The sequence below is a fragment of the Sylvia atricapilla genome, chromosome 4 (genome assembly GCF_009819655.1).
Source record: "Sylvia atricapilla isolate bSylAtr1 chromosome 4, bSylAtr1.pri, whole genome shotgun sequence".
NCBI lineage: Eukaryota > Metazoa > Chordata > Aves > Passeriformes > Sylviidae > Sylvia > Sylvia atricapilla.
In genome coordinates, this window is record NC_089143.1 from 60,897,216 (window position 1) to 60,924,283 (window position 27,068).

The 27,068-nt window shown below is 41.0% G+C and overlaps 1 protein-coding gene across 5 annotated transcripts in view; it reads left to right on the forward strand.

Moving 5' to 3' along the window:
- Positions 1 to 27,068, forward strand: part of ZNF827 (zinc finger protein 827) — a 112,369-nt gene that overhangs the window by 23,153 nt on the left and 62,148 nt on the right. For all 5 annotated transcript variants that reach the window (XR_010743482.1, XR_010743483.1, XM_066318072.1 and 2 more), the window contains 2 exons: positions 13,697 to 14,704; positions 18,572 to 18,744. Coding sequence is in view for 3 of the 5 variants with exons in the window: in XM_066318072.1 (XP_066174169.1) it covers positions 13,697 to 14,704; positions 18,572 to 18,744 (1,181 nt within the window). In the remaining 2 variants the exon portion in view is untranslated. The remainder of the gene's footprint in view (positions 1 to 13,696; positions 14,705 to 18,571; positions 18,745 to 27,068) is intronic.

Consider the following 27,068-nt stretch of genomic DNA (forward strand, 5'->3'; position numbering starts at 1 on the left):
TCTTTAATGAATGTGTTCTAAAGCAACAATTTCATGTATTTTAAGAGTCAATGTTTTGAGTGTTTAATGTGGGTTTTTCTCTTTCTCTGTGTTAGTAAAATGGAAAGAAAGTTCACAGTATTTGTTGTTGCTGCCTTTCTGACTTCACTGTTTAGAGTAATTCAGGATGACTTCAGTCATCTTAACATTATTTTTAAAATTGAGCTTAATGTTTATTATCAGGAATGGGCCATCTTTGCAGCCTTCCTCTGATCTCCCTTGTAGTGCTAAGGTGATGCAAATGTTATGGAAGTTGCCTTGGTCCCTAGATGGGGATTATTATTTCATGAAGATGCTTCTAGGAGAGGAATAATCTTATTATTTCATACATCTTCATATCACTGTAACTTGGAATAGGCTGTGAATCAGAGATGGGAAGGGTTAGAGAGGAAACCACAGCTGGAATGCATTCTGATTTACTTGCTGCTAGTTAAGTGCCATTTCCAGCTGCTGCTGCTAAGCTGATCTCCAGGCTGAGGTTAGAAAACACAAGGGACAATCAGAGCTCGTGCTGTGTTCCTGGTTTTCCAAATACCCACATATCTCACGGGAGAGAACCTGGCCCTGCGTGTGAATCAGACAGAAGTGTTGGGATTATTGAATGTGTAGTGGTAACTACTCTTCTGAATTGAGTGGAATGAACTGCTTTTGCCTGGATGCCACAGGGATTGCTGGGAAATTGAGATGTCTTATTCGTCTTCGGAGAAGGAAATGAAGAGCTAACCAAAAAAGTCAAAGTAGGCATAGGTCAGGGTGTACAACAGCACATCATCTTATCAAGGTAGGCAAACACAAGGAGTTTTTTGACAGTTTTTCGAACTCCAGTATGTCCTTTCTGTGAAGAGCAGCCAGCCAGATACCTGCAGCAATAAAGAGACAGATAGAGAGAGTATGTTCTTCTGCCTTCCCCAGAAGCTACCTGGGTAAACCTTGTGCCTGGAAGATGAAAACGTCCCCTTCAGCAAGGAAGTTTTTTTTTTTTTTCTCTTGCTGTTTTACTGGTTCTGTAAGCTGTAACTGTGTTCCATAAACAGTTTTGGATCCAAGTGTTCTAGATTGCAATGACAGAGCTGTTGGGGTATGATGATGGTTGTGGGGATGTTTGGAGGCTCAGCAGGATAGTATACAGACATTAGATCTCTCTTTTTGAGTGCTTGTTTGGTTGGGGTTTTTTTTCCTTGTGGTTCACAACAGGAAGTTTTCTTTAGAAAATCTTCACACCTATTGGCAGAGCTTCACACATGGCTTTTTTCAGCTTTAATCCTTGTATAGTAGTAGTACACCGATGAGATCTATTTTTCTTATTTTTCACTTTCTTCAAAAACACTAGTGGTGTTATTACTGCTTTTATCACTGATAATTCTTCTCTTTTTCACCCTTTGCTAGTCAGTATTTATGATAAGCTTTCTATGCCAGCTGAAGAAGATTGGTCAGGAAAAAGTAGGAAAGTAGAGAAAGAAATAGCCATTTTTCATTTTGGCAGTAGCAGTACTTTATCAGTGTCACACCCTGAGTGCTATTGGTGGTTTCAGAAGTTAATAGAAAGAGAAGTTATTTGGAACTTGTTCAAGAGCAATACTACATGCCTTTAAGCACTGGAGAGGAGAGGAAAAGTAAAGGTTGCCATTTGTATCATCCCTGACGTTTTTGGCCTGGCTTAGGAAATTAGAGACAGTAGTCATGGAGAAGGCAGATCAGAAATACCATGTTCTTCTGTAGGACTTCTGATTACTCTTTCAGCTGAATGGCTCCTGAATTTCTATTTTCTGTGGTAGCAGTAAGACATGGGAAAGTGCTGTCAAAGATTACTTTGTGCATGAGAGACAAGGAAATTCCTCCACCTTTGTTGGTTATGTACAATGCATAGGAGTACAAGCCAGGGGGTTAACCTGCTGTCCTAGGTACATATGACCAAACAGGAAAATAGTTTCAGCCTAAAAGAGAGCCTGTTTTCTAGTTAAGTCCTGTAGGAAAGATACACTTAGTCGTTTCTTGAGGAAGCTGAGGTAAGTAACTGAGGTTGTGCATCTGTAGAGCGGTTGTCCCTCTTTGGAGCAGAGGTCAGTGTGGAAGAAGTTGGGAAGTGTGCTCCTTTAAATGACTAGATGTATTCTGGATGCTGTTGTGTGTTTTGGAGTGCTGCTGAAAACTTCTAACAGAGCTTTCCTCAAGTATCACAGCTGTGCTGGGCTTACAACAGTCAGTCCCTGTGCAAACCCTGGTCACGGTTTGTCACCTTCAGTTTCAAAACTTGAAGAGATACAGGAAACCAGTTCTATTGCACAGTCCGTTGTGTTTAATGACTTCTGTGTGTAGAAGAAGAAGGATGATACATACAATTATTCTTTTGGTTTCAGTATCTGTGCATTAGTTATTTTTTGTTCTTCTGTTCTGGTAATCTCTTGCTATTACCAGTGAGAGAGGAGGTATGGAAAGGGAAATTTTACCTTAGATCATGTGCATCTACCTTGCCATAGGTTTAATATTCCATTTTTAGCCCAAATTAGCTCACTGGCAAGGACCGTGGCCTGTAGATTGTGCCACCTCTGAGAATTGGACAGTTCTTTAGGTTCACACCAGGGACACTGAAGCAGCTCTGCCTTGAAGATGAAATCAGTAATTGCAGTGCTTCAGTAGTGTTTGCTTGTCTTTACCTTCCTCTGTATGCTAAAGATTTCTTCCTATTTTATAGGCACGGGGGGAGTGCATGACTTGGGGAGGAAGATGGTTTAGACCTCATAGGAGGAGTTGCTATTGCTGTGGTGTTCAGGTGGGCTGAGGGAGCTCTGAGGGTCCTACACAGAGCCAGAGCTAATGTGGAACCAGCAGCCTCAAAAAATGATAGCAAGGGAGATTATTTTCTGGAGCTATCACTTTGGTGCTTAAAAACCTTTTTTAAACAAGCCTGTTGTAATCTTGTTTATAGTAATTAAGGATTTGCTAGTAATTTGAGTAGTTGGTTTTGGCAATGTGCAGGTCATCTTCTTATAGGTATTGCTAATGTCAGGTAGAAAACATTTACACAAGAATAAAAGTCAAGGAAGCAGGTAATTGACTGATTTATCAACCTTAGCAGACAATTTTTTCTGATACATCGTGGTGGCTATGGTAAATTTACTCTGGATTGCTTAAGGGCACAGTCCTATATGGTGTGTACAACACATGAGGGCAACTCCTTGGAATGAATGGGTGAAGGAGCAGGTAATCAGCCAGATTGGTTTTGGTGCCTCAATTAGCCTTTTGGTCAATGGCTTGTCTCCTAGTAAAGTTGGGAATTGCTATGCACAGCACAGCTCAGAACATAGGTGATTTACAGGTTTTTTGTGGAGATTTTAGATCAATTTTAGTCTTTCAGGTTATGTGAGAACTTTTTTAACTTATGGCCATTCCCAGCCATAATGCTAAATTGCAGCTGTGATCAGGGAATTATTTATTTTCATTGCAAATTGCCTGTATGTAGCAAAGTGGTATGTTTGAATGTTTTTCTTACTTCTTCTACCAGCTGCACTGATGCTTGCAACTTCTCCTCTGCTTCCTTTCCACCTGTAAGGGTGACAAAAATCATGTTGCTGTGGTGACCCTGTCAGTTTTAGATGACAAACCACACTAAAATGAGTCACAGCTATGGAGGGTTAATCAGCAGTGCAATAATCTGTAGCACAAATGGATCACTTTGTTCTTGGCTGCTGTAAGTTTTGAGGAATATTTGAGAATTCCTGTGCCTCCTTTTTTATTTATTTTTTTTTTAATTGTTGGGGTTGTGAGTGCTGAGGTTTGCAGCGCAGTTCAGGCAGTGAAGGTGCATTTTGTCGCAGTAAAGAATTGAGACAGCTATCACTGCAGCCAGTTCTGGGGAGGTGCAGGTCAGGGGCAGCCCTTAATTATGATGAACTGTTGGCTGATGAAGGCACTCAGTAAGAGCAGGCAGCTTACAGATGTAGCTCAAGACCAGAGAACACAGGTATGCAAAATATAGCGGACCACCAATTCTATTTGTTACCAGGTTAAGTGAAGGTTAGAAAGCAAAGCTTTCCTGTGGTTTTCGAGGTGTTTATTTGTTTGTTTTTTTGTGGTGTGTTAGTTGGTTGGTTGGTTTTTTGGCACCTAGAGTGTACAAAATGTGACCTAAGAAACTGTAGCAGTCGTAATTACTTCAGTTTTGGTATGGAGGCTTCTGTGACCGAGAACTGAACTACCAGAAAGCACGTAGCCATTTGGAAATGAGTAACTGAGCCTCTGCTTTGCAGCTAGACTATGTTTAAGATAAGGTAGTTTTGTGTTTCTGCTTAGAATTCCCTAATAGAAACACCAGTTCAGTGTTGCACAAGCAACTTCTTAAAGAAAATTTCATTAATGACCTGCCAAAAGATGTAAAATCTTATTCATGCAGTTAGATGTTATTGAAGGATGGCTTTAAAATATTATGGATTACTATATTGAATATTTGGCATTCATGTGATTCTCTCACAGTAATTTGACCTAGGGTGGAAACTAAAATTCCTCCTTTAGGGACTTTTCTGGTTGTAGCCAGCTTTTGCAAATTCTTCACTAGAATTGTTTGAGGTTTCATTTTCATGGAAGACCTATGTTTTGAAATTTGGGAATATTTTCCCTCCTTTATGAGGTAGGCTGAGATGATAGGTCTTGTCTCTGTATGCTAAGGATAAGAGAAGTCTTAAGAATAATCTTTAGCTCTTCTTAGTTTGGAGGTGTCAGCATCCCTATTATCGTTTGGTAGTTGATATTTTCTCGCTGTAGCAGTCTACTGAGTTAGACATCTATCTAGACCAAAATAAATGAGCAATCAAAGTAATTTTTGGCTAACCAGAAACAATTTTAAGGAGTTGTAAAGCTTCTTTATCACTAACAGCAGGTAGAATTTTTAATTGCTCTGCTGAACTTTACATGTAGGTGGCAAATGTTCACTGATGTCGAGGATACACTGCCATTCCAGGTGCAGGGAATCTCTCTGCACAGACTTGCACATGAACCATTTGAAGCACCACAGATTGGTAATACCGTTTCCCATTTCCAACAGAGCTGTGGGAGTAACAGTGGAATAACTCCTGCATGTACAATTTTTTCTCAACTTTATAATAATCTATCAGAGTCAAAAACTGATATCATAGCTGGTTTTAAAAGACACAGAGAAGCCTGAAATTCCTGATAAGGGACTTTAATCTGGCTCAGAAGTTGCTGCCTGAAAATGGTTTGGTTTTATAGAAAATGGTTTATCATCATCTCTGTTTCCATCAGGAAGAGGTGTATTCTTTTGACATGTTAATGTACTGACTCTAGGTTTTCAGTTGGCCATATTCTTGTAGTGTATAAGTCAGTCTGATCAGTATCTTGTGCTTTATGAAATGTGTGCCCAGCCTCAGCTACAGGTTATTATAGGATGCTTGTAAGGGCCTGTGGAAGAAACTTTCAGGAAGTCTGGCTGTGGTATTTTGTTCAGCCTCCATAAAACTGTTGCAAGAACATTGGTAACATAAAATAGCTTTTGCAAGGAACATGGTTCTCTATTGTTTTACTGACACTTCCTGTGTTTTATGAACCTGTCTTGGGGCTACTAGGCAGCCTTTGCAGCATAAGCTGACCTCAGAAATATTTGTTTCTTCTGAAAACCTCCATCATAAAAATCAACTGTCTTTGTATACTTTCTCTCCAGCTATTCTGTGTGTTGATCACAGAACCACAGAATGGGTCAGGTTGGAGGGGACCATGGTGGGTCATCTGGTCCAACCTCCTGCTCAGGCAGAGTCATCCCAGAGCACATAGCACAGGATTGTACCCAGACAGCTCTGGAATATCTCCAGGAGGTGAGACTCCACACCCTCTCTGGTCAATCTGTTCCAGTGCATGCTCACTGCACAGTAAAGAAGTTCTTCCTCATGTTCAGGTGGAACTTCCTGTGCGTCAGTTTCTGCCCATTGCCTCTTGTCCTATTGCTCAGCACCTGCCTGGATCCATCCTCTTCACCCCCTCCTTTGGGTACTTCTATACATTTGTGGTCCCTTCTCAGTTGTCCCTACTCAAGGCTGAATGGGACCAAGTTTTTCAGCCAGCTCTTGTAAGGAAGATGCTCCAGTTGCTTAAATGTTTTTGTAGCTGGGCTGGAGCCCCGTGTCTCTCTTGTACTAAGGAGCCCAGAATTGGACAAAGCCTTCCAGATGTGGCTCACCAGGCTGAGTAGAGAAGCCAGGATCAGCTCCCTGCTGATCAAGTTAGGTTAAGTCAGCTGATGGAAGCTTTTTGTGCAGGCTGGTTTTTGTGGGGCACCTCTTGAGAGATGGTCTTCAAAAACATTCCCCTCCTCTAAGGAGATACATGTTCTGTTTCACATGCACACCTCAAATTCTTCAGATCACTGGGCCTGAAATGCTGGCAAAATCCAGCTAGAATCAACTAATTCTAAATTATAGGAAGCAAATATCATGCATGTGTTTTTATAAATGTGTACTATTTATATGTAATGTTGTTATATATTACTTTATAAATCATATTGCTCTTCCCTCCTGCTTTCATGGTTGCTGATTACTGTGCCTCACTGTTGAGATATTATTTCTGGGTCTTTAGAACTCTTCTTCTCTCAGAAAGATGCTGCCTACCAGTTCTAGAGAAGAGGGTTTTTTAAATTAAGATCAGAGTATACGGGGCCCAAGCCAGCTACAGATGTCCCAGGTTAGGCTTCTGAAGAAGTCTACATGCTATTGACTGTGGTGTGGCCATCCTGACTGCCCAGGGCAGCTCTTTCCCTGAGAGGTGTATTAAGTTGTTGAGGTTTGGGATGAGAGAGAGAATCCTCAGTTGGTTTTTCACCGACAAGATGTGATGTAATTTGCACCCCACAAGACTAGAGGAGATAGGTGGCTCAGACTGTTGATTCCACCTGTTTTCTCATTCTTGTCTCCTTTGCATCATTTTTTTCCTTGATTTCTTGACAGAGTGAGTAGATTTATGCCAAATTAGTGGGTTGAAATTGGCTCATGAAGCAGTCAAACAACAGAGCAAATCTAAGGGAGGGCACAGGACCACCACTTCCGTTGATCTTGAGCTTTTGTCACCTCACTGCGCTGTAAGGTGATGCTTGTTCCTTTGTAGCTTAAAATATCTGAATCCCTGAGAGTCCATCACACCTGGATTCTGCCTCTAAGAGGAAACTGAGGTGTTGTACATGCATTTTGATAATCTATGGCTGTCCAGCAGTTTGCAAATATGAATGTGTAATATTTGGGCACATTCAGTTGTTTGTGTGTATAGACAAAGCATCTTGAGGAGTTCTAGTTACTGCAAAATAATTAACATTCTCTAATCTTTTTTGGCTCTGATGCCTTTTTCAAAAAAGCAGTACTAGAAAAATTGTTAGGTGAATATTCTGGGGTTTCCTTATATGTTGATTTTTTCAAAGTCACTTTCAGTTAGGGATAAAAGTAGGGAATGTATGCCCTGTCTTTAAAAGCTGTGCCTTCTTTTTCCCCTCTCCTCCTTCCCTCCAGTTAGGAAAATCATTATCTTGGAAGATGTGGAGATGAAATACAGAGTCCTACCTAGGGCTTCTTTCCCTGTCTAATTGTGTGACTATTTTCACATAACCTAAACACAGGGGAGAAGGACAGAACAGAAGAGCTGTGGCTTTTTGGCAGATCCTTCTTGCAGCTGTGCTGCTCTCTTTAGGTCAGCCTGCAGTAGAGAAATTTGGTTCAAGCACCAGCAACACTACTAAACCATTTTGTGAGGAGGTCAAGAGTTGAATAATCATCCCGTTGATAAGGAGCAAGCCAGAAATTCCATTCAAAGAGGACGATGGCTTCCTGTGCTGCTTACCTATTATAGGTCACAGAAATCATGAAGGGAAAATGGGGGACTGAGGGCACTCCAGCACATGACTATTTATGTAACTGTGACTTTTAAGTCTTCTTTGCTGCTGTAGATATATTAAAAGAAGTTAAGGCAGGCCTTTGTGTTTTTATTAAAATCATGATTTTCTAGCAAGCATCCCTGTGGGAAAATCAACACAGCTGCTGCTCTGGATGTACAGCCTCATCAGATGTGGCTGTAAATGCTTTTTAGAGGTGGAGACTGTGGGCAGTTGGCACATTGTGTGCCCAGCTTCTTGGAGGTAGTCTTACAGCACACACATCTGCATGGTTTGGTGGGTATGTGAACCCATAAATGTTCTTCAGCCCGAAGATATTACATTCACTTTTTATTTTTTTTTTAATTTGCAATGCTTTAAAATCAGCCTGAATACCAAAAGGGTAGTTTGTAGGCAGGCAGCTAGACTGAGCAATTTATGTAGGATACCACAGAATAGACTTTCGAGATATGACTGTCATTTTTAGGTCTGTGCATTCTGGTTTCTATAGTACCTGATTGTGAAATCAGCAAGGGTTTATGTGCAGCTGACACCCAGAGAAAATGTGAATTAGAAAGTGATGTGATATTAGCAAGTGGTCTCTTGTAATTATTCTTTACCCTTACTAAAATGATGCACGTACATAGTTTACCTAAAGGTATCCGCTGTGTTTGGTCCTTAGCTCCTTCATTCATTTCTTGTCCATATTATCTGGTCTGCAGAGGTAAGATGGGGACAAGGGGAGCCTGTGCTGATCTTGAATAAACAGCCACCATGGGATGAGAAAACTTGTGTTATTTGGATATGATGATGATAGTGGCAAGTCATGATGGAACCTGGGTTACAGCAGGAGAGGGTATCCTGAACTGGATTGCCAGGACAGCAAATTCCGGCCTGTGGCCTGATTCCTAGTCTTCTTTGAGACTTCTAAGAAAACAATCAGGAAGGAATAGAAGAAGAGAGCCCATGCTGGAGGCTGGATATGAGCATTTCAGTTCACTACCTGTCTCACCTCTCCTTGTCCATGACAAGTTAAAGGCCTTTACAGTTGTCCTTGCCTTTCTTGGTTGTTGACTGTTTCTTCTCTTCATTCATTCCACTTCTCTTGCTATAGATGATAAAAGTCACTCAAGGCTAAGTCCTGGCTTGCTCAGGTATTGTCTCTGCCTTATTTCTGATGCATCTGCCTATTTACTTGGCCTTAAAGTGATTGTTCAAGCGAGCCAGTCAGTGTTTCCGCAGAACTCCTCTTGGATGGCTTCCTGCTTCATTTAAGTTTAATGTGTTCTTTTAAATTCTTTCAGTATCTTTGCAGAGCTCCTCAGTTCCCCAGTGTAAAGCTATCACTTAATCCCAGCTCTTTCAGTAGGCCTAGGTACAGTGTTCAGTGTAAAATAATCCAAAGGATGATTTATGGTAGGTGCTAGAGATGAAATCATAGAGTTGTTGGGGCAGCAAATTAGGAAGATGATCTGGGTGGATCATCAATTGGACAACAAACGTCAATTGGACAACAAATGCAATTGCAACTTTATTTAGATTGACACAAACTTGAATGATCGTATCTGAAATCCTTATACAAATCAGGGTAATTGATATCAAGATAATAAAGATGAAGTTTGGCTCTCCTATATCTTTAAATCTTGGTTCTGTAGGTTCCCAGTTTTTCCTTGAAATGTAAGTGCTGAAAAAAGGGCAATTTTGATTAATTTATCTCATCAGTAATTTTCCTGTGTGCATTTCTTTGAAATTATTTGACTTCCACCTACTTTTGCATTTGCTTTAATTTTCATTCTGTAATCCCATCATTATAATTTTTCATATGTTTCATATCACTGTAGCATATGGATTTCTGTATTGAAGTTCTGTAATTTACTCATTACAGCGAATGATTAAAGTATAATTTTTTTTCCTGCTTAGCATGAAAAATCAGTCTCTGAGGTGAGTTCCTTAGCTGTAGTGTCTTCTCAGATAATTTCTAGTGTTTCAAATGGTGTTCTTTCCATCATGTTTTCACTACCTATGTCTGTTGCTCAGTAACACAAGTTTAAGACTCTTCCCTTTCCTGGAAATCTAACTCACTACATTGATATTTCTCCCCTCCAAATCCTACAAAGTGAAGCTGTGAATCATCTCACATTTGCCACTGTCAGGAATGGCATGTGTACATTGCACTGGGTACGGTTAAAGTTTCCAGCATTTGAACCAAGTGGCTCAGTGTATGAATCAACAAACGTGTTTGTCTGTTTCAGTTTTCAGATATAAGTAGTTTGAGCAAGTTAGTATTTACGTTTCTATTGGCACCAGGGTCAGATTCTAATCAGCACTCTAAATAAAAGGGCAGATGGTCACCAAGTGAAATAACACACTTTAGGATCAATAAGATTTGTCTGTCAAAGTGATCTCTTGAAGAGGAAAATGAACTTCTCTGTATTTGAAAACAAGCAGATGAGTTGGTGAGTGAGGGAAACTGGCGCTTCTTCAAACAGTGCTTTCTGCACGCATTTGTGGCTTTGGCAGAGATGGATACATGGGCTACATCTGTGGCAGTAGTCACCCAGCAGTACTTTGGTGCCTTTTGTCATTGCTGACAGGAGTGGAAAATATTTTTTTGAGGCTCCTGGGTGCTGTGCAATGTGATAGTCCTGAAACATGCAGGCTGTGATTTCCAACTAGCCTCTGCCAGTGGCAAAGGGCTTGGGAAGCAGTACTTCTTTCAGAATCACTCTGGAAATCAGGAAGAAGCAGCATTGACAGGTCTTGACTCTTGAATCGTGATGAGAAGAGCTCCATAACTGTCTTGTGAGAGAAGGGAAAAACATGTCATGCAGATTTCTGCCACAGATGTGAAGTACAGCTGAAATTTCTTGACAGACATGTGGAGGTTGGCTCCTGCTTCAGAAAAACCTGGTCTGGGTGACCCATGAACCCCCTGGGTTCTGAAGGAAGGTTTTATACAATTTGAAATCATAAAGAAGTTGCTGGATTGGCTTGGTATTTCCTGGAGTTCTCAAGCTTGTTCAAACTCACAGGCTCACAAGTTAATGTGAATTAAAATTCTGCCCTGAAGGCTTTGAAAGGCAACTTTGCTTAGAAATGAAATTGCAAGGCTTCACTGTTCTGCTTCTAAACCAATTCACTGGTGTTTAAAGGGAGGCTTGACTGAGCTCTTGATAAGACACTGATGCCGCCTTTTTCAGCATTAACCTTACAGCCTTCAAATACAGTGGGCTTGATGCTGCAGCAACTGGGAATTACTGAGAAGAGGAAAATTAGAACAGTGGCAGCAGTTAGAGGTCTGATTTCTGGCTACAGAAAGAAACTGCACTGGTGGAAAAGAAAGTATCCTGCTGGCTTTTGGGATAGTGGGGCCGGAGAGGAAATTTGCCCTTTATTATAGAAACTGCATGGAGCTTTGAGAGGCTTGGAGTGGTCACAGGTAGATTAGCAACAGGAGAGGGAGCTCTCAGTGTGTTACCTAAAGAGGAGGAAAATCCTGGGCTTGGGAGCAAGCCTTTAAATGAAGAATCCTGCTCTCCTGCTGCTCCCTGTCAATAACATGGTGGTGGCTGCCCTTTTGTACGGGCAAGAGCAATGGGGAATGTGCGTGTCTGGAAAAAGGAAGAAATTGAGGTACACGGCAAGGAACAGAGAAGTTTGGGGGGTTAGTAAGCTGTAGATTTCTAAAACTGAAGTTTCGGTTTCTAAAACTGAAGTCCACTTCTTCTTGGATCCACTTACACTTAAATATGCCTCAGACTGTATTGTTTGAGTGGCTTTCTGGGTGAAGGGAAACGCAATTCTCCCTCCCTGTGAATGGATGGGAAGTACAGAGAGACAGAGAGTGGGGTTTGCCGGGAAGAGGAGAGATTGTTTCAACAGACAGATGTAAGTGGTAGGAAGCAGGCTAGCTCTGGCTCCAGAGCTGTGTAGTGGTGTCAGCTACAGGCTGTGTCCCAGAGGATGTGCTCTACACTTGATGTATCAGTTCAGACAAAGCGCCAGTAAGGATGCTTTTTTGGCTTCCAATCCAGAACTTGTTTGCATCTGGGATGAGTGAATGGATCTCTCATGTGAGTGCACCCAGCTGTACAGACATGCTCAAGTTACTTTTTTAATGGTCACAGGGTGAAAAGGGAACACATTCAGTTCTCCTTTAACCTGCATAAGTGCTGGTTCAACTGATTAGCATCTATCTCCTTTATTTGAATGTGCATGGTACTGGCCTTTATGAACACGTTACTGCTGAGCCTGTGTTGTTAGCTTGGATAATACTAAAATAATTCTAGCTAAGAGCTTGGATGTTTGTTTGGCTTTTGTTTTGAAGAGGGAATATGCTAACCCTCTTCTGCTTGAATTGCAAACTTAAGGTAACTGAGTTTATCGCCCAGCTTTTAAATCATTGGTGACTTTTTTCCAAAGGATTTTGAGTAAAAGAAACTTTCTGTGCGAGACTGTGCCTCATATTCTGTATAACATAAAAAACTCCCAAAACTTTGCTTTCAGAGTATACATTTGTATCTCTGTACTCATCTCTGTACTCATGATACATTTGTCTGAGGTTTTCCTTCTTAAATTCTCTGGATCAAAGCAATAATAGAAATCTAAGTTTTTATTCATTAACTTCTCTCCAAGTTTTGTAATTTGCTGGAATTAAATTGGGAATCTGGGAATAATACATTATCATAGACACAATGCATATGGTGCAGGCTTAATTCCAGGATATCAGTGGAGGGTTATATTAAATACTTCTCTCTTGCTGTGGTGTGATACAAAGGTGCTGGTGCAGCTTGGGACATTGTGTCTAAAAGCAAGAAATGCGAGACGTATCTGGTAGGATGAGATAATAGGAATTTAATTCTAGCATTGCTGTTGTTCTTTACTATGTTCTAATTGGGCAGGAAGATCTGCCAAGAAAAAGAAATATTGGCCATAGCTGTATGACTTTGAATACCTGTCAGGAAGAGGAGCAATCCAGGGTCACCATGCTTTAAACACTGGCATGTCTCAGGAGAGACTCGGGTGTTTTGCAGTTACCAGAGAGGGGAAAATGTAACTTAACTGCAGTGAAACCAGCACTTTTCCTTTTCAGCTAAACTAAGTTCAGTTTGGGATGATCTTTAAAACTTCATTAAACAGTGACAAATAAGAACAACTAGAGTCTGTATAAGACAACTCTGTGTGTTATGATACTCCTTTCCCAAGTAGTTGGAGAGATGAGAGCTTTAGCCTGCATTCATGTATTAGTCATTGCAGCTATTCAGGAATGAATTGTGAATTATCAGTACAAATTTATTTTATTTTATTTTAGATAGGGGTCACTGCAGGATTGGTCTGAGATTTGAGTAGCTACACACCTGATCTGCCTTTGAAGGCACACCTGCGCTGGCTGTACAAATACACAAGTACCCAGTAATTTCTGATCTGTTAAATCCCTGCCTTATACCAGACACTTCATAACATTTTGCAGGCTGTACAGACTATGCCAATAAAGAATTGTTTGCAATATATGAATATATATTATATTTATATATATATTGTTGCCGTTTTAGCTGCTTTAGTTATGCAGACTGAAAGATGACAGATTTGTCATCATTTTATCTTCTAAGAAAGATTTATCCATTTTGAAAACCTCTTTTTTCTGGTCACTGAATCCAGGCTGATTCCAAGCCAGTGCACTTTAGGGGGGTGTGCTAGGGGACTATTCAGGAGGGTCATGCAGAGGTCAGGCATGCTTCTTGCTAAGAAACTGCTTTCCACAGATTTGGGAATAATGCTGTTGTTCGTGGTTCCACACAGATGGTACCAGACAGGAAGAAGTGGAAGGTGAGCTCAGCGAAGAGGAACGCTGGTTTGGGAATTCTTCAGAAACTCCTTCGGAAGCATCATATGGAGAAGTCCAGGAGAACTTTAAGTTGTCTCTTGAGGACAGAATCCAAGAGCAGTCCACCTCCCCCGATACCTCTTTGGGAAGTGCAACGCCGAGCAGCAACACAGCGGAGCTGGGATCCATTGAAAATGAGGCACTAAGAGACACACAGAGCAAGGAGCACCTTTCTCCAGAGGTGTCCTCTCTGGGAGAAGAGGAGCCTCCTGGTCCAAACAAGCCCCTGAGCAGTAACCTGAGGCGGCTCCTGGAGGCTGGCTCCCTCAAGCTGGATGCTGCTGTTACAGTCAATGGCAGAGTCGAGTCCCCTGTCAATCTTGGCTCAAACATCTCCTTCTCTCCACCTGCTCACCATGCCCAGCAGCTAAGTGTGCTTGCCAGAAAGCTTGCTGAGAAACAGGAACAAAGTGACCAATACAATGCAGGCAGTCACTTTATATGGAATCAAGGTAAGTGGTTGCCAAACTCAGCCACCACCTGTGGTTTGTCCCCTGATTCAGCTATCCTGAAGCTGAAAGCCGCAGCCAATGCTGTTCTGCAGGACAAATCTTTTTCCAGGACTGAGGACACGATAAGATTTGAATCCTTTTCCTCGCCTTTTAGCTCTCAGTCAGCCAGCTCCACGTTAGCAGCTTTATCTAAGAAAGTGAGTGAAAGAAGCATGACTCCTGGGCAGGAGCACCCACCTCCAGCCAGCTCTTTCCTTTCCCTGGCTTCCATGACCTCTTCAGCTGCCCTTCTCAAGGAGGTTGCTGCAAGGGCTGCAGGCACCCTCCTGGCTGAGAAGAAGAAATTGCTGGTTCCTGAGGATCCCCTGCAGCTTTCAGAGATGAAACAAGAGAAAGCAACTCCACCACAATCTTTGGAATTACTGTTACTACCAGTCCCCAAGGGAAGAGCATCCAAACCCAGTAGTACAGGTATGGATACAATTTGAACCACTAAGTAGAATGTATTTGTTTGGCTATAGACTTATATAACATCTCTTCAGTGGGTCTGGATTTGGTGTGGTTCCATGTCTTATGAAAATAAGAAATAGATACTTTAGGTGAACAATAGAAAAGCTTTTTGAAATACCACTTTGAGACCAAGCTGTCACAATTGTTTCCCTGTTTTAAAGGTATGAGTGTACAGTTCGATACATTTTTTTCCCCTTTTGTGCCACACAATAGTATTTTCCTCTCTTACCAAGTTTAGAATGTGTCCACAAAAATATTTAATGGAGAAGATCAAAGAATCCCTGTGAGGGAGCTCACAGTATCAGTGAGCATGTACAAAACTATGCTTTTGAAATATTGGACAAGGGAGAATTCTCCCTCCTGCTGTCTCCGTCACAAATGGACTTTTGTGTAATCTCTTACTACCCTGTCCTAATTTACCAGAGTATATTATTGTGTTGCCACTTTTCATTAAAATTTTTTTACAATTCTTTGTTGTTAACAAAAAAAAAAAAAAAATCCAACTAAACTGCATTTCTCTAATTTGCTCAACAAAAGCCATTTTACACATCTGACTTTCCTCCATCAGTTCCAGCTGTTGACAGTCAAGGAATCAGGGTTATAGGGAAGAAGAAGAAACTGTCTAGGTAACAAAAGCTTTAAAGAACTGGCAAGCCATGCAGGGGAATTTAAATGATCCATCTTCAAAATAAGGAAAAATAATTTCTTTCATCTCTTTCTATAAAAAGTTCATATCACAGATTGAAATTTCTGGTGGAACATTTGGCTTCAGGTGTCCTCAGTGTTCTGCTGCAGGGGAAAAGGAAGCATGGCAGGTATCTCCATGGGATGCACAAAGTGGTTTCATGTATTCCAGCTTGATCAGGCTGAGTTTTATCAGGAATACTAGCCTGGCTGCACAGGTATAGCAAGCCACGGTATAGATATGAAGCCTGATATGGATGTAGTGTCATTGCCCTGCTGTTTTTCTGGCCTAACCTCTTTGTTTAGGGTTATCCCAGGTCTGGTCTGTCCCTGTGCAGCCCTTGGTCAATGCTCATAGGTTAGCTGTTGGATGGACAGCAGTGCTCATCCCTCCCTTGGAAGAGGAGGGAGAGGGATGCAATGACTTACAGCAGTGCCAGTTTTTGCTCTGTGTTACACGTGTGTTCTATAAATGCTTAACTGCTGTGTTTTGCCAAGGCAATTAAAGTGGCAAACTATTCTTGGCATGGGCCTGTCCTAAGGTTTTCATTAAGGTTTAGATGAAGTCCTTCTTGGAGTAACACAAGCTAAAAGCTGAATGCGTACATTTGCCATGAAAATAAATGTTACGCCTTGATTCCTTTTGCTCAGAGAACCTTATGGCACTAAAAGATTTTTTAAAAAGAAAGTATGTAGTCGTGTAATGCTTTATCATTTTGTGTCTCTCTGGTTGTTCCTTGAGACTTTTTTTGTCTTGTTCCCAGAGAGAAGTATCTTTTCCCAGTAGGTATAGCTTGAGAAGTCTTTTTCCCTGCTCTCATACTTTGAACTTTTAATGCACTGGTGAGTTTGCTTTGCTGTTACAAATCTGATTCACTTCCCCACCAGCAACATGTAGCTTTGGTTATGAGATAATACTCAGTGAGATTAATTAGATGTAAGTAAGGAGCAGCAAAGATGGAGGCTATTTAAAGAGGAGTAAGTTAATAACAGGAGTATGCTTGCTGTTCTTCTGTCCACCACGTTGAGCTATTTGTTCAGAATTATTTCAGGCAAGAAGCTGGAGCCATGGCTTATCAGAGTGCAGTTACCTCTGAAATGGCATATCAAGTTTGGTCAACCTAATCATTGCTTGCATTTTTATTATAGTAAATTGGTATAAAGGAGACTAAATTTTTTAGCAATCTGTTAATATTGTCAATTCTATAAACTGCTCATGCATTTGGGATGAAGTTGGAAAGGAAGCCTGGAATGTCTGTTAAGTTCTGATTGTTTTGAAAGAGTGTGGGTAACTTTCTTTTACTGACTAAATACTTATTTGGTGTAACATAATGCCTGTGATGCTTGTAATTTTGTTCCCAAAACTTCTTGGGGAAGCACTGGCTGATTCTCTCCTCACTGGAGTAACATAGTGATATAAAATAGGCATCAATATAAATGGAGGAAAGGCTGAAACCCCTGATTTTCTTCTTATTCTGAGCTTCATGCAGTATAGAGCTAACATGGTTCAGCTTCGGAGCACACTGGCACAATTCCTGAGTAACGCTAATTGTCACTGTTATTGGTGAAGTCACATGCATTCATCCCGCTTGTTTGCATATTTTGTAATGGGCTAAATGACAGTTGATTCTTCTTGATTGCAGACTTATTTTTAAGGGGGATCAAAACCAGGTAATACATATTTCCCTTCTGGGGGATAATCAGAGGCTGAAGAAAAGATGTGATAGAAGGAAAAAACATGATAGATAAAAAAACTACCCATGTTTTTCTGGGATTTGTCTCTCTCCTGCCTTTTGTGAACAAAAAAGCAAAAATATTTTAAAACAAACACAAGCAGTTATGACACTGGGTTTGGCCTACTCTTTAGGGATGCAGAGAGAGGAACAATTTGATATTTTAAGTGTGATAGAATATTTTACAAGGAGAATTTCTGAACTTGCAGTAGTACATGCTTTGACATTGTGTCCTTTTCTGTACTTACATAATGACTGCCTAATCAGTTGCATTACAGTAGTTTGGTTTCCTACTTAATAGCAAGAATTGTATTTTGGGACATGACAGATCTCTCTGGAAGTCTTATCACTTAGTTCCTTATCAAAGGACTTTGATATTTGCTATATTCTTATCAGTGATAGTCATGAGATTAAATAGTCTGAGAGAATTTTTGAATAGCAAGGTGCACATTGCTGAGCTCTGGATATTTGACAACAGTCTTGTCTTTTACAGTGAGGAAAAGGACATCCAGTTCCACTGTAATAGTAGGTCAGTCTTTATAATAATGAGAGGAAATTGTTGTGAGGGGTTGGGTGGATGCAGAATTAGTTGTGCGGAGTCAGCAGCAAGGAATTTCTCTCTCCTTCAACCTTGTTGTGATGGCTCTGCACTTGGAAGCCTAACCATATTTTCCTGATCAATGCCACCAAATCCTTTTTTTAGGTGAATTGGGCAGTAAAGCAGAGTGCAGACATTTAGGAAGGCAGTAGATTTAAAGCCCTGGCAATTAGTGGAGCAGAAGGAAACTTATGACCTGAAGACCTTTGATGGCTGATGCTGCAGCAGTATCTGCTTGAGCCATAACTAAACAATTTCAGCAGCAGGACTTCCAAAGTCTTTCAGCTTTGGTGTTAAATATATCTGCCTTGCAATACCAGCACACTTTTCAGTTAAGTTGTAGATTCTTCTGTGCTTTATATCCTGCTTCCCTGCTGGCTAACCATCAGATGTGGAAACGGATCATTTTTTAACAGTTATGCATATTTTCCATACTCTGCTACAACCAGCCTTTGATAGGAAATGAAGCTGAAAAGTGATGATTATGAGAGGCATTCATCTCAATGCAGTTAAATTATAAGGAACATTAGGACCCAGGTGAGAGAGAGTAGCATCCTCTACTGATTAGTGAAAGGAAGTTTGAGGCATTAACCTTTATAAATTATGGTGACCTCTCTCAGAAAGATAATAACTAGATCCAGGGGAAAAGGTATATGCAGGGGGAATGGAAACTTCTGGTACCTGCTGTTGTTGAACTGATGTCTCTTTGCAGATGAGACTCTAGCATTGAGAAATGATCTCTTGAGTATGTTTACAAGGGGAAAGTATTTGACAAGTGGCTGTAAAGGATCTTCTCTTTTTCTTCCTGCTAAGCCTCAGAAGAGGAAGGGGGAAAACCATTCCAGTGTCCCATCTGTGGTTTGGTTATCAAGAGGAAGAGTTACTGGAAACGGCACATGGTGATCCACACAGGTTTGAAGAGCCATCAGTGCCCGCTCTGTCCTTTCCGCTGTGCACGCAAGGACAATCTCAAGTCACACATGAAGGTAAGGGCAATCTTTGCTGACAATCAAAATACTCAAATCATCAGTCAAAGAACTGGTAGTATAGCAAAGCTATTTCGTTTGCATTTGCAAGAACAAGGTTTCCCTAGTTGTACTACGAATGATGCCTGTACTTAAGTAAAGAGGCCATAAAAAGAAGGAAATAACTTTTTTTCCATTGCTTGCCTTTCCATATTAAGCAATGTGGAAACTGCCTTGGGTTATGTCAGCTGGGTGCAGCACAAGCTGTCTGTGACTGCTTCAGTTCCAGAGCTGGAACCACCAGAAGCAGGGATGTTGGTTGGGATGTGGCACCACACAATCCTATCAGTGTTACTCCCAGGATGCCAGCTGATAACCCTGCATGCCAGTGTCTCTCTCTAAGTGGGCAAACTCTAGCAGGGCCAGCTCTAGCAGGGATCACTCCATTGCTTTCTACAGACAGGCCTCCAGTTTTAACTTCTTTCTTGCTGTAGCTTTTAACCATGGGCATTTCAGTAGTGAATCATCCAAGCCAAAATGAATGACAGATTATACTGCAATATTTTGTTTTCAAGTTAAAGTGTGTTTTTATCTCAGCCTAAGTGTTGGGCTCAAACTGAAGATGACCTTCTGAAGGTACTAAACATCTGTGTTGGTACAGAAAAATATAAAAATGTAAAGAAACTGATTGTCTGCTTAGCTGAAGTACTGTTGTGGTTGCAACACAAAGTGCTGAGTCTTGCAAGCTGTATAATATTCTTGGGGTAGTTAAAATGGTACCTGTCCTCTTAGCCCTTTGATTGATAGGCTGAAGTGAAAACATTTCCCTTGTTAATGCAGTTGAGTTTTATAAAAATAGTGAAATGCTTTATTATAGTGACCATTTTGTCTGATTTAGATTGACAATGTGTAACAGGGTACCAGACTGGTGTGAGGGGGGACAGAAATGCCTGTTCAGGTTTCACACAAGCTATTGCAGAATCTGAGCTTACTGGACAAGACTATGGCCTTGCTTACACTCAAGAAACTGTTCCCTTCTGTGTAAATTATTCAGATTTCCTCTGGCCACAAAATCAGATCTTGCTATGGTTTAAGTTGTTGCTAGGTCTTAAATCATGCCCCTATAGTCCGAAGGCTCATTCCTTAACACTTCTGCTGTAGATCAGTGCACTGTTTCCAGGCATCCTCAGTGTATCGTGCTAATCCTTATCTAGTAAGCTCAGTGTTCATGACTCCTTCAGGACTTGCTGTTCCATGTTGACTAGAGGGCACAGATGGCCTACCTAAGAAGAGGATGAATAGATAGGATGGGAAGAAAGTGTGGGGTTTTTTGTTTGTTTTCAGCTGTTGACAACCTTCACAGAAGTGTACATCACCTAGAAGCTTGCTACTCCCTGGAAAAGACCTGTTGCTGTCCCCTGCTTTGTAAAGGACATCCCTTTTGTTCCCTGAAGGAATAATTGTTCTCTGCATTTTTTGCCTTACTGGTGAAAAATGTTGTTTGTAGACTGAAGGTCTGTCCCTTCCTTTTTGGCATAGTGATTTCTGCAGGTGGTCACAGGACAAAATGAGAGACTCTTTCACTGTCTCTGTGTTCTCAAAGTGATGGTTTTCTGAGGCCCTTGTGCTCTTTTCTGGTCCCCTCCCAGCATTAATGCTTTCATTAACTGAGCCTGCATCTGCTTAAAATGTACCTCGTTGTACAATCATGTAGCATGTAGTGTTAATTATTTGGTAATATTATGACTATGACTGAGTAATGCTCAGTTAGAAATCCCTGAGTCAAGCCTCCTTGACTCGATGTAAGAGATTACAGGCCCCTTCAGCCTCACTGTGGAGGCCACATCTGAAGTCTCCTCCATCACTGCAGTCCAGTCAAAAAGGTTGTGATGGACTTGGGCATCTTTGCTGGCAAAACTGTCCTTATTTGAGGTGAAAGCGACTGTCCTACAAAACCAGGTGGTTTGCATTTGTTGTTTGATCTTACAGATAGATGTAAAGAATCACAGGCACAACAATCTTAAAGATAATATTTTACCTTAGTATCCAAGTTTTGTACACATTTCTCAACTGACTAAGCCATTAATGGGATTATTTTCTATCACATCAAAACTGAAGCAGGCAAATGAGGAAGGGGCATGTTAGTCTCATGTCCAAAAGTGTCAGACATAATTGGAATTCCTTTTGGTGGAAGTATAAATTGATAACAAGATTAGAAATAAAAAAAATACCAGATTTCTTTTCTCATTATAAACAGTGCTGCCTTTAAATAGCTACGTATATGATGATATAAAAACTGGCACATATATAAGCCAACAGCATTCCAAATGGACTGAATACACACAAGAAATTATGTAGTACAGCTGGGAGCTACTTAGGATGCAGTGTTCTGGTTATACCAGTTGGGTATGTTGGTTTTCTTGTTGTCTTAGTATTCTTTAGGAGCTACCTGGCCTTATCTCCTTGCTGGCAGGCAGCCCATGAAGGTAAAGCTGCTTCTGCCTCTCCACTATTTCTCCCCATGTCTCAGCTGTGGCTTCAGGTGAAGACACATCTTTCAAAACAAAAAGGCTGCTCAGAACTAAGGTACTGGGCTGGTGTTTGTCATTCATTACAAGCCAACTTTTATTCCAGGATGCTGTAAGAAAACCAGCTTTTTTCCTTTATGCTGCTATTTGGTTTTCAATTTTTTTCTCTATTGATAAGGATAACAGGCAAAATGTGTTTTGTTCAGCTGCAGTCCTCAAAATCTGATTATTTTGTCATTGCTTCCTCCAAGGCAACACTGCCATGAGCTTGAACCACCTTATTTTCTCTAGGTTCTTGTAGGCATTCTCCACTGAAACTGGTTGTTTGGAGATTTAATTTCCAGGAGTGGTCTTCTCTGTGGGCCTTCCTTACTGTGTCTTTATGCTAATGACCAATAACTATATAATATATATACTGTGTAATTTTGTTATCATTATAACATATCTAAGTCACCTGACCCAGAGCACAACATTGCCAACATTTTTGGTGTCCCATCCCCTGCTATGGAGAAAATCCTAATAGGGAGCTGGAATGATCCCTGCCCTGATCCATATTCAGAGCTGTATGTGCTACCCACCACATGGATGAAGCTTTCTTCCAGCAAGGGCACTTTGCCAGGGCCAGCTCACAACTGGAGGCGAGGAAGTGAAAGGTGCAAGAAGGGAAACAGACGGAAAGTTTCCACACAGACACACAACAAACAAGGGGAGCTTGAGGAGCCTGCCTTTTAAGGCACAGACTGTTAACTATTATTGTTATATGGTGTTCAGATTCCACCGCAATGGGCACCTTAGAAAAATCCCAAAATAGAGGCAGTATAGAATTTTACTAGGTTTTTTTGGAGGCAAATTGTAGTTCATGCATTACCACAAGTTTGGGCTCTTATGCCCAGGAATCTGGGGGGAGCATCTCAGCAGCTGATTCTGGTATCATGGCATGGTTTCCAGGGATGCTGAGAGTGCTGAACTGAAAAATGAAGCTGGACAAAATGAATGGGTAACTGAGGGAGGTGCCTTGTCCAAGCAGGCAGCAAGTGTTATGCTTGAGTCCTTCTCTCTGTTTATCAAAATATATGTTCACTTGGAATATGTTTTCTTCTTGTGACAGTGTCCTATCTACTTCTTCTGCAGAAAGTAATGGAAAGTTGTGGTGTAATTCAGCAAGATGTAGTTGAGGCTTTTCTGTTTTTCCTGGTAGGGATTACATTTTCCTCAGAGCAATACCACAAGCATCAGTCAGACTTTGGCCAGTTGGTGCCTTTGGATCATGCACACATCTTCCTCAGCAATTGGTGGACAGATAGGCTGTGAGATCATACAGATATGTTCCAAGAAAGCAACAGGATATTAGCTGAACACTTGGAGGGGGGAGTGAGGAAGAGGAGCATATGGCCAAAAACAATATCTATAAATGTTCCTTGTGCTGCTATATAGGCATAAGGCAGAAATGGGTGAGCTATCTGTTGTAGCAGTGGAAAAGTAGTTTGGCATTGTGAACATGTGCTGAAACGTGAGGGTTTGATAGAAAATGAGGGAAGATGAAGCTTAACAGGAAGGTTCAGTGCAGTGGTAGGCATGTCATGTGATGCTCAACCACAGGGTTTTCCTGCTTATGAAGAGCAACCATCTCAGTGATATCCAGATTAATGTTCTTCTCTGATACGAAGAGGGTTATAATCAGCCTTGCAGTTAGGGGGCCTATTAATTATATGATAGTGGGAATCAGGAAAGGTCCTGAGGAATGAGGCCAGGTGCTCAGTGCCCCTCGGTGTTTTGCTTTTCCCTCTTTCTTCCTCAGCTAGTGTCAGGCAACTGAATAAGCTTTCCTAATCTATTCTGGTGAAGTATGGGACCAGTTCTTTTCAAAGCATCTTTAACTTCTTGGGAGAGGGAGGTTGACTGTGTTTTACAGGAGGGGGCTTTGTTTATTTTTAAGTTAAACTTTAAGAGCCCTGGGAGGCACCTGTGATTCTATGACCTCATCATCTTGGAGGAGCTAATGAAAACTTGAACAGTTTTTCAACACATAAAATCTGTGCCCAGTCTCAGACAGGCACCACAAATGACTTCAAGTATCTCACTTTTTGCGTACGAGACAAAGACAAGACAAGATCTTAAATCTTCTCAAATAATAATTTTTTAACGCCTAATCCAGTCCAGCACTGCAGAGGGGCCTTTCCCCCCCCCACCATGTTTTCAAGTAAAGCAAGGAAATACTTCAAAAAAGAAAATTCTATACAAACAACATATGTGTCTTGAGGAGAAGAACCAGATGAAAACTAGCACCACAGCGCTCAACTTTTGAAAATGCAATATTTTAAAAATGAGGGAATTCGTGGAAAAGAGCATGAGATGAAAAAGCAGTGGGCACATGATAGATATTAAAATGGAATATGTACTCAGTTTTTAAAATAATCCCACAAAAGAAACATGAATGGCTGTGTCTCATAACCAGAAAGGAGAGTCTGTGCAAAGCATTACCCAGCTGTAGGGAAGGGCAAGAGAAAAGATCAACCTCAGCAGTACCAGAACCTTGCAGGATGTGCCTGTGTCACCCTTTTCCTCACCCCTACTCCTGTTTTACCCTGTTGGGTGGGACCACATGCATTTGTAATCGTGGCACATCTGTATGGCTGGTAAATCAGCAGGAATGTTGCTTTTAAGTATGAAAAGATTACTTAAAGAAGTGACTTATAATACCAGGAAAGTTACAATGTCCACACAAAAAAAAAATAAAAGTAACAGGAAAACCAGCACATTGGTACAAATGATGTGATATGATAGGGACATGTGGTTTCTGTAAAAGAAAATCATGTGTTCCTCCACTAAGATGTTTTGAGCATGTCAGGAAAATCACAGACTTTAAAATCAGTTGAAATTTATTTGGTCCATAAAAAAAGCCTTTGGCAAAGCTTCTCACAGAGAAGCTGCCAAATAAATTAAGCACTGTGATGTACTATGGCAAATTAGAAATTCACCAAGAGACAGTAAAACAAAGGGTAGGAAGGAATTAGCAATTTTAAGCATGACAAAAGGCTAACAGAGGGGTGTTCCATTACTAAAAGTGGAATTGTGCATATTTTAGCAAATGTGATCTACACAAAGTGATGACTGTGGGTAAGAGAATTATAGATGGTACAACCTTATGTGCATGAAGCAAGATTAAAAAAGGCAAAGCTTGAAAGAGAACAAAAGGAGGCTGGCTGCCTGATAAACAAGGGGGCAAATGAAGTTATTGTTGACAAATAGAAGGTATTGTACCTTGGAAACCAGAGTCTAATAATGCACCTGGCTGTCGGATATAATGAACTGTAACTGCTCAGGAAAAATATCTGGATATTGTTGTAGACAGTTCAATGAAAACCTTTTCTTGGCATGCACAGCAGTGGTTAAAAAGCACATCAGATATTTGAGTGTCTGGAGAATAAAACAGAAATAACGCTGAAAATGTAACAATGCTACTATTAGCATATGGTATGCTGCCACTTCTGGTGACTGCATCAGAAAAGACATATGAGAAATACAAGGGATTTCAAAAGCTGGAAGTGAAAATTATTAGTGGGATGGTAAGAAAGGACTGCCTTTGAAGAAAGAAGCTGAAAAGGATGGGACTGGCAGGAGGGTGAGAGAGGTGTGATCAGAATAATGCCTGATAGAGAAGATGAACTGAATGGCCTCTTTTTTCCTTTCTTATAATGTGAGAATGAGGAGGCAGCAAGAGAAACAGAAACAAAAATTAAAAATTTTGACCAATACGTAACTTGTACCCAAGTTCTCAAACAAGACCTAAAGTTTGTAAGGACACTATAATTCTGTTGAAAATTACTGCATGTGTCATAGCAAGCAGATACTGAAAAAACTGCAGAACCACAAAATATCATTTGAGACTGGGCAGGCTGAAGGGTTAGAATAAAGATGATACAAGTCCTTTGCCCAGTCAAGGAGAACATCCCTGGTTAAAGGAAATAAACTCTGAAGCCAGAAGCCCTTAAGTGGTTCTGGCATAAGTCAAACAGTAGTTTTAAGGGATTTTGAAAGAAGCATTGTGTATGAGCAGGTTGTGCACTGTGGTTTGTTGCAGTGTAATTCAGAGAGATCCAGATCTGGCAGCAGCTGGGCTCAGACTGGCACTTTGGGGAAAACCTGCCAGCTGCACTCTTGTTTCCTCCTGCCTGTGATTCTTGCAGGAAGAGCCTGTTTGAGCCTAAAGAAGACATCTGATGGTTTGGGTAGCATTAGCACAGTGTAAGAGCCATTTTCTGCCTCGTGGAGGGAGCAGGCAGCTTTTTGGACTGTAATATTGTGTGGCCTAAATCTCCCCTGTGGCTTTCTATGTAGCTCTACGGGGTTTCTTGTTTTTTATTCTGCAGCAAGTAGTTGCTGCCTTGACTTTTACCCCCAAATGGCAAAGAATGGCAATTCTTGGCTCTTTTAGCTGCTGTTGAATGAGAAAATAGGCAAGTTTTTCCTTTAGGGGGATTTTAGCTTTGCTTTAGTGTTCAAATTTTTTAAATTAATGTTATTTATTTTTGAAAATAAAATAAAAGTTAAAATCTTCTGGTGGGAATGTACTCTAGACATTGGGGGGCTAGATCTTTGGCTTTTTTTTTTTTTTTTCATTTTTTCTTTTTCTAGGTCTAAAATGTTTCCTTTCAATACTCAAAATATTTGGGTTTGAACTCTGTCATTCCTTGGCTGTGAGTTAGAAACGTTCCTTATTTTATGAGAAATCCATCGGTGATGAAGTTACTGTCTTTGGGCAAGGAGAAAAAGAATTCAAATCAAATGAATCAGTGGCTCCTATTTTCATCCATTCTCAAAAGCTCTTGCAGGGGTGGCATGCCATACTCCCAGGGAGAGAAGGTGGGCTCCCACACAGGCTCTGTCACCTGCCTGCAGCTGTGACAGCCTTCTGAAGGCATCGTATTGATGGTTGTGATAAGGGCCTCTGGAAGACGTGGTTAAACGCAAAGGCAGGGAAATGCTGATTGAAGGGGATCCTGGAGAGAAACCCTGGCACACAGAAGCTGTGGGTGTAAGAGATAAAGTTGCCATGGTGAGGGTGCTTGCTGCCCTGAGTACATCTTGGTGTTCTCTGAGAAGAGTGCTCACACACTGCTGTGCTCACAGACCATGCTGCTTCCAGTAGTGTAGACAAGCAATCTGGTTGGCATTTTCATTGTAACCTGCTAATATGTAGAATTTATTGTGCTGCTATTCTTCTGCAAGATTGCCTTGTATCTATGTTAGGTTAGCATTAACTTTTTTTTTTTTCTGTCATTGTCAGGTGCAATTATAAGATTCCAGAATTGCTTTGTCTGTAAATGTCATGCTTAGACAGTATTGAGAATGTCATTCTGGCCAAGAGAAATTCTCTCTTGCTGTCTGTCTAGCACCTACAGAGCCACCAAAGAACCACTGAATGAAAAGTTACACAGCACTGGTAATGTGTCTTCACTGAATGGAAAAAGTACAAAAAGTGAGACATCCCCGGCTTTGCATTTTATCAGACTTGAGTTGAGGGCTTGTGTAGAGCTGGAAGTCCTGGATCTGAGCTTTTGACTGAGTTCCTATTACAATACAGGAATTTAATTAGGCAAATGGCTACAACCATGTGAAACTCCAGCCTGAATTCTGACAGAGCCTTGTTTGGGAAATGCTCTTACTCCGGAGCTCTGCAGTGTCTGCACCAGGACTCTCGGGATCTAGATCTCAGCTCTGCAGGAGAGCAGAAAGTGCTGAAAGCCTTAGCTAAAGCCAGGTTTTCCAAGCTCCTTCACATAGATCTGCAGCCCTCAGGGCTTTTGGACTCCCAGG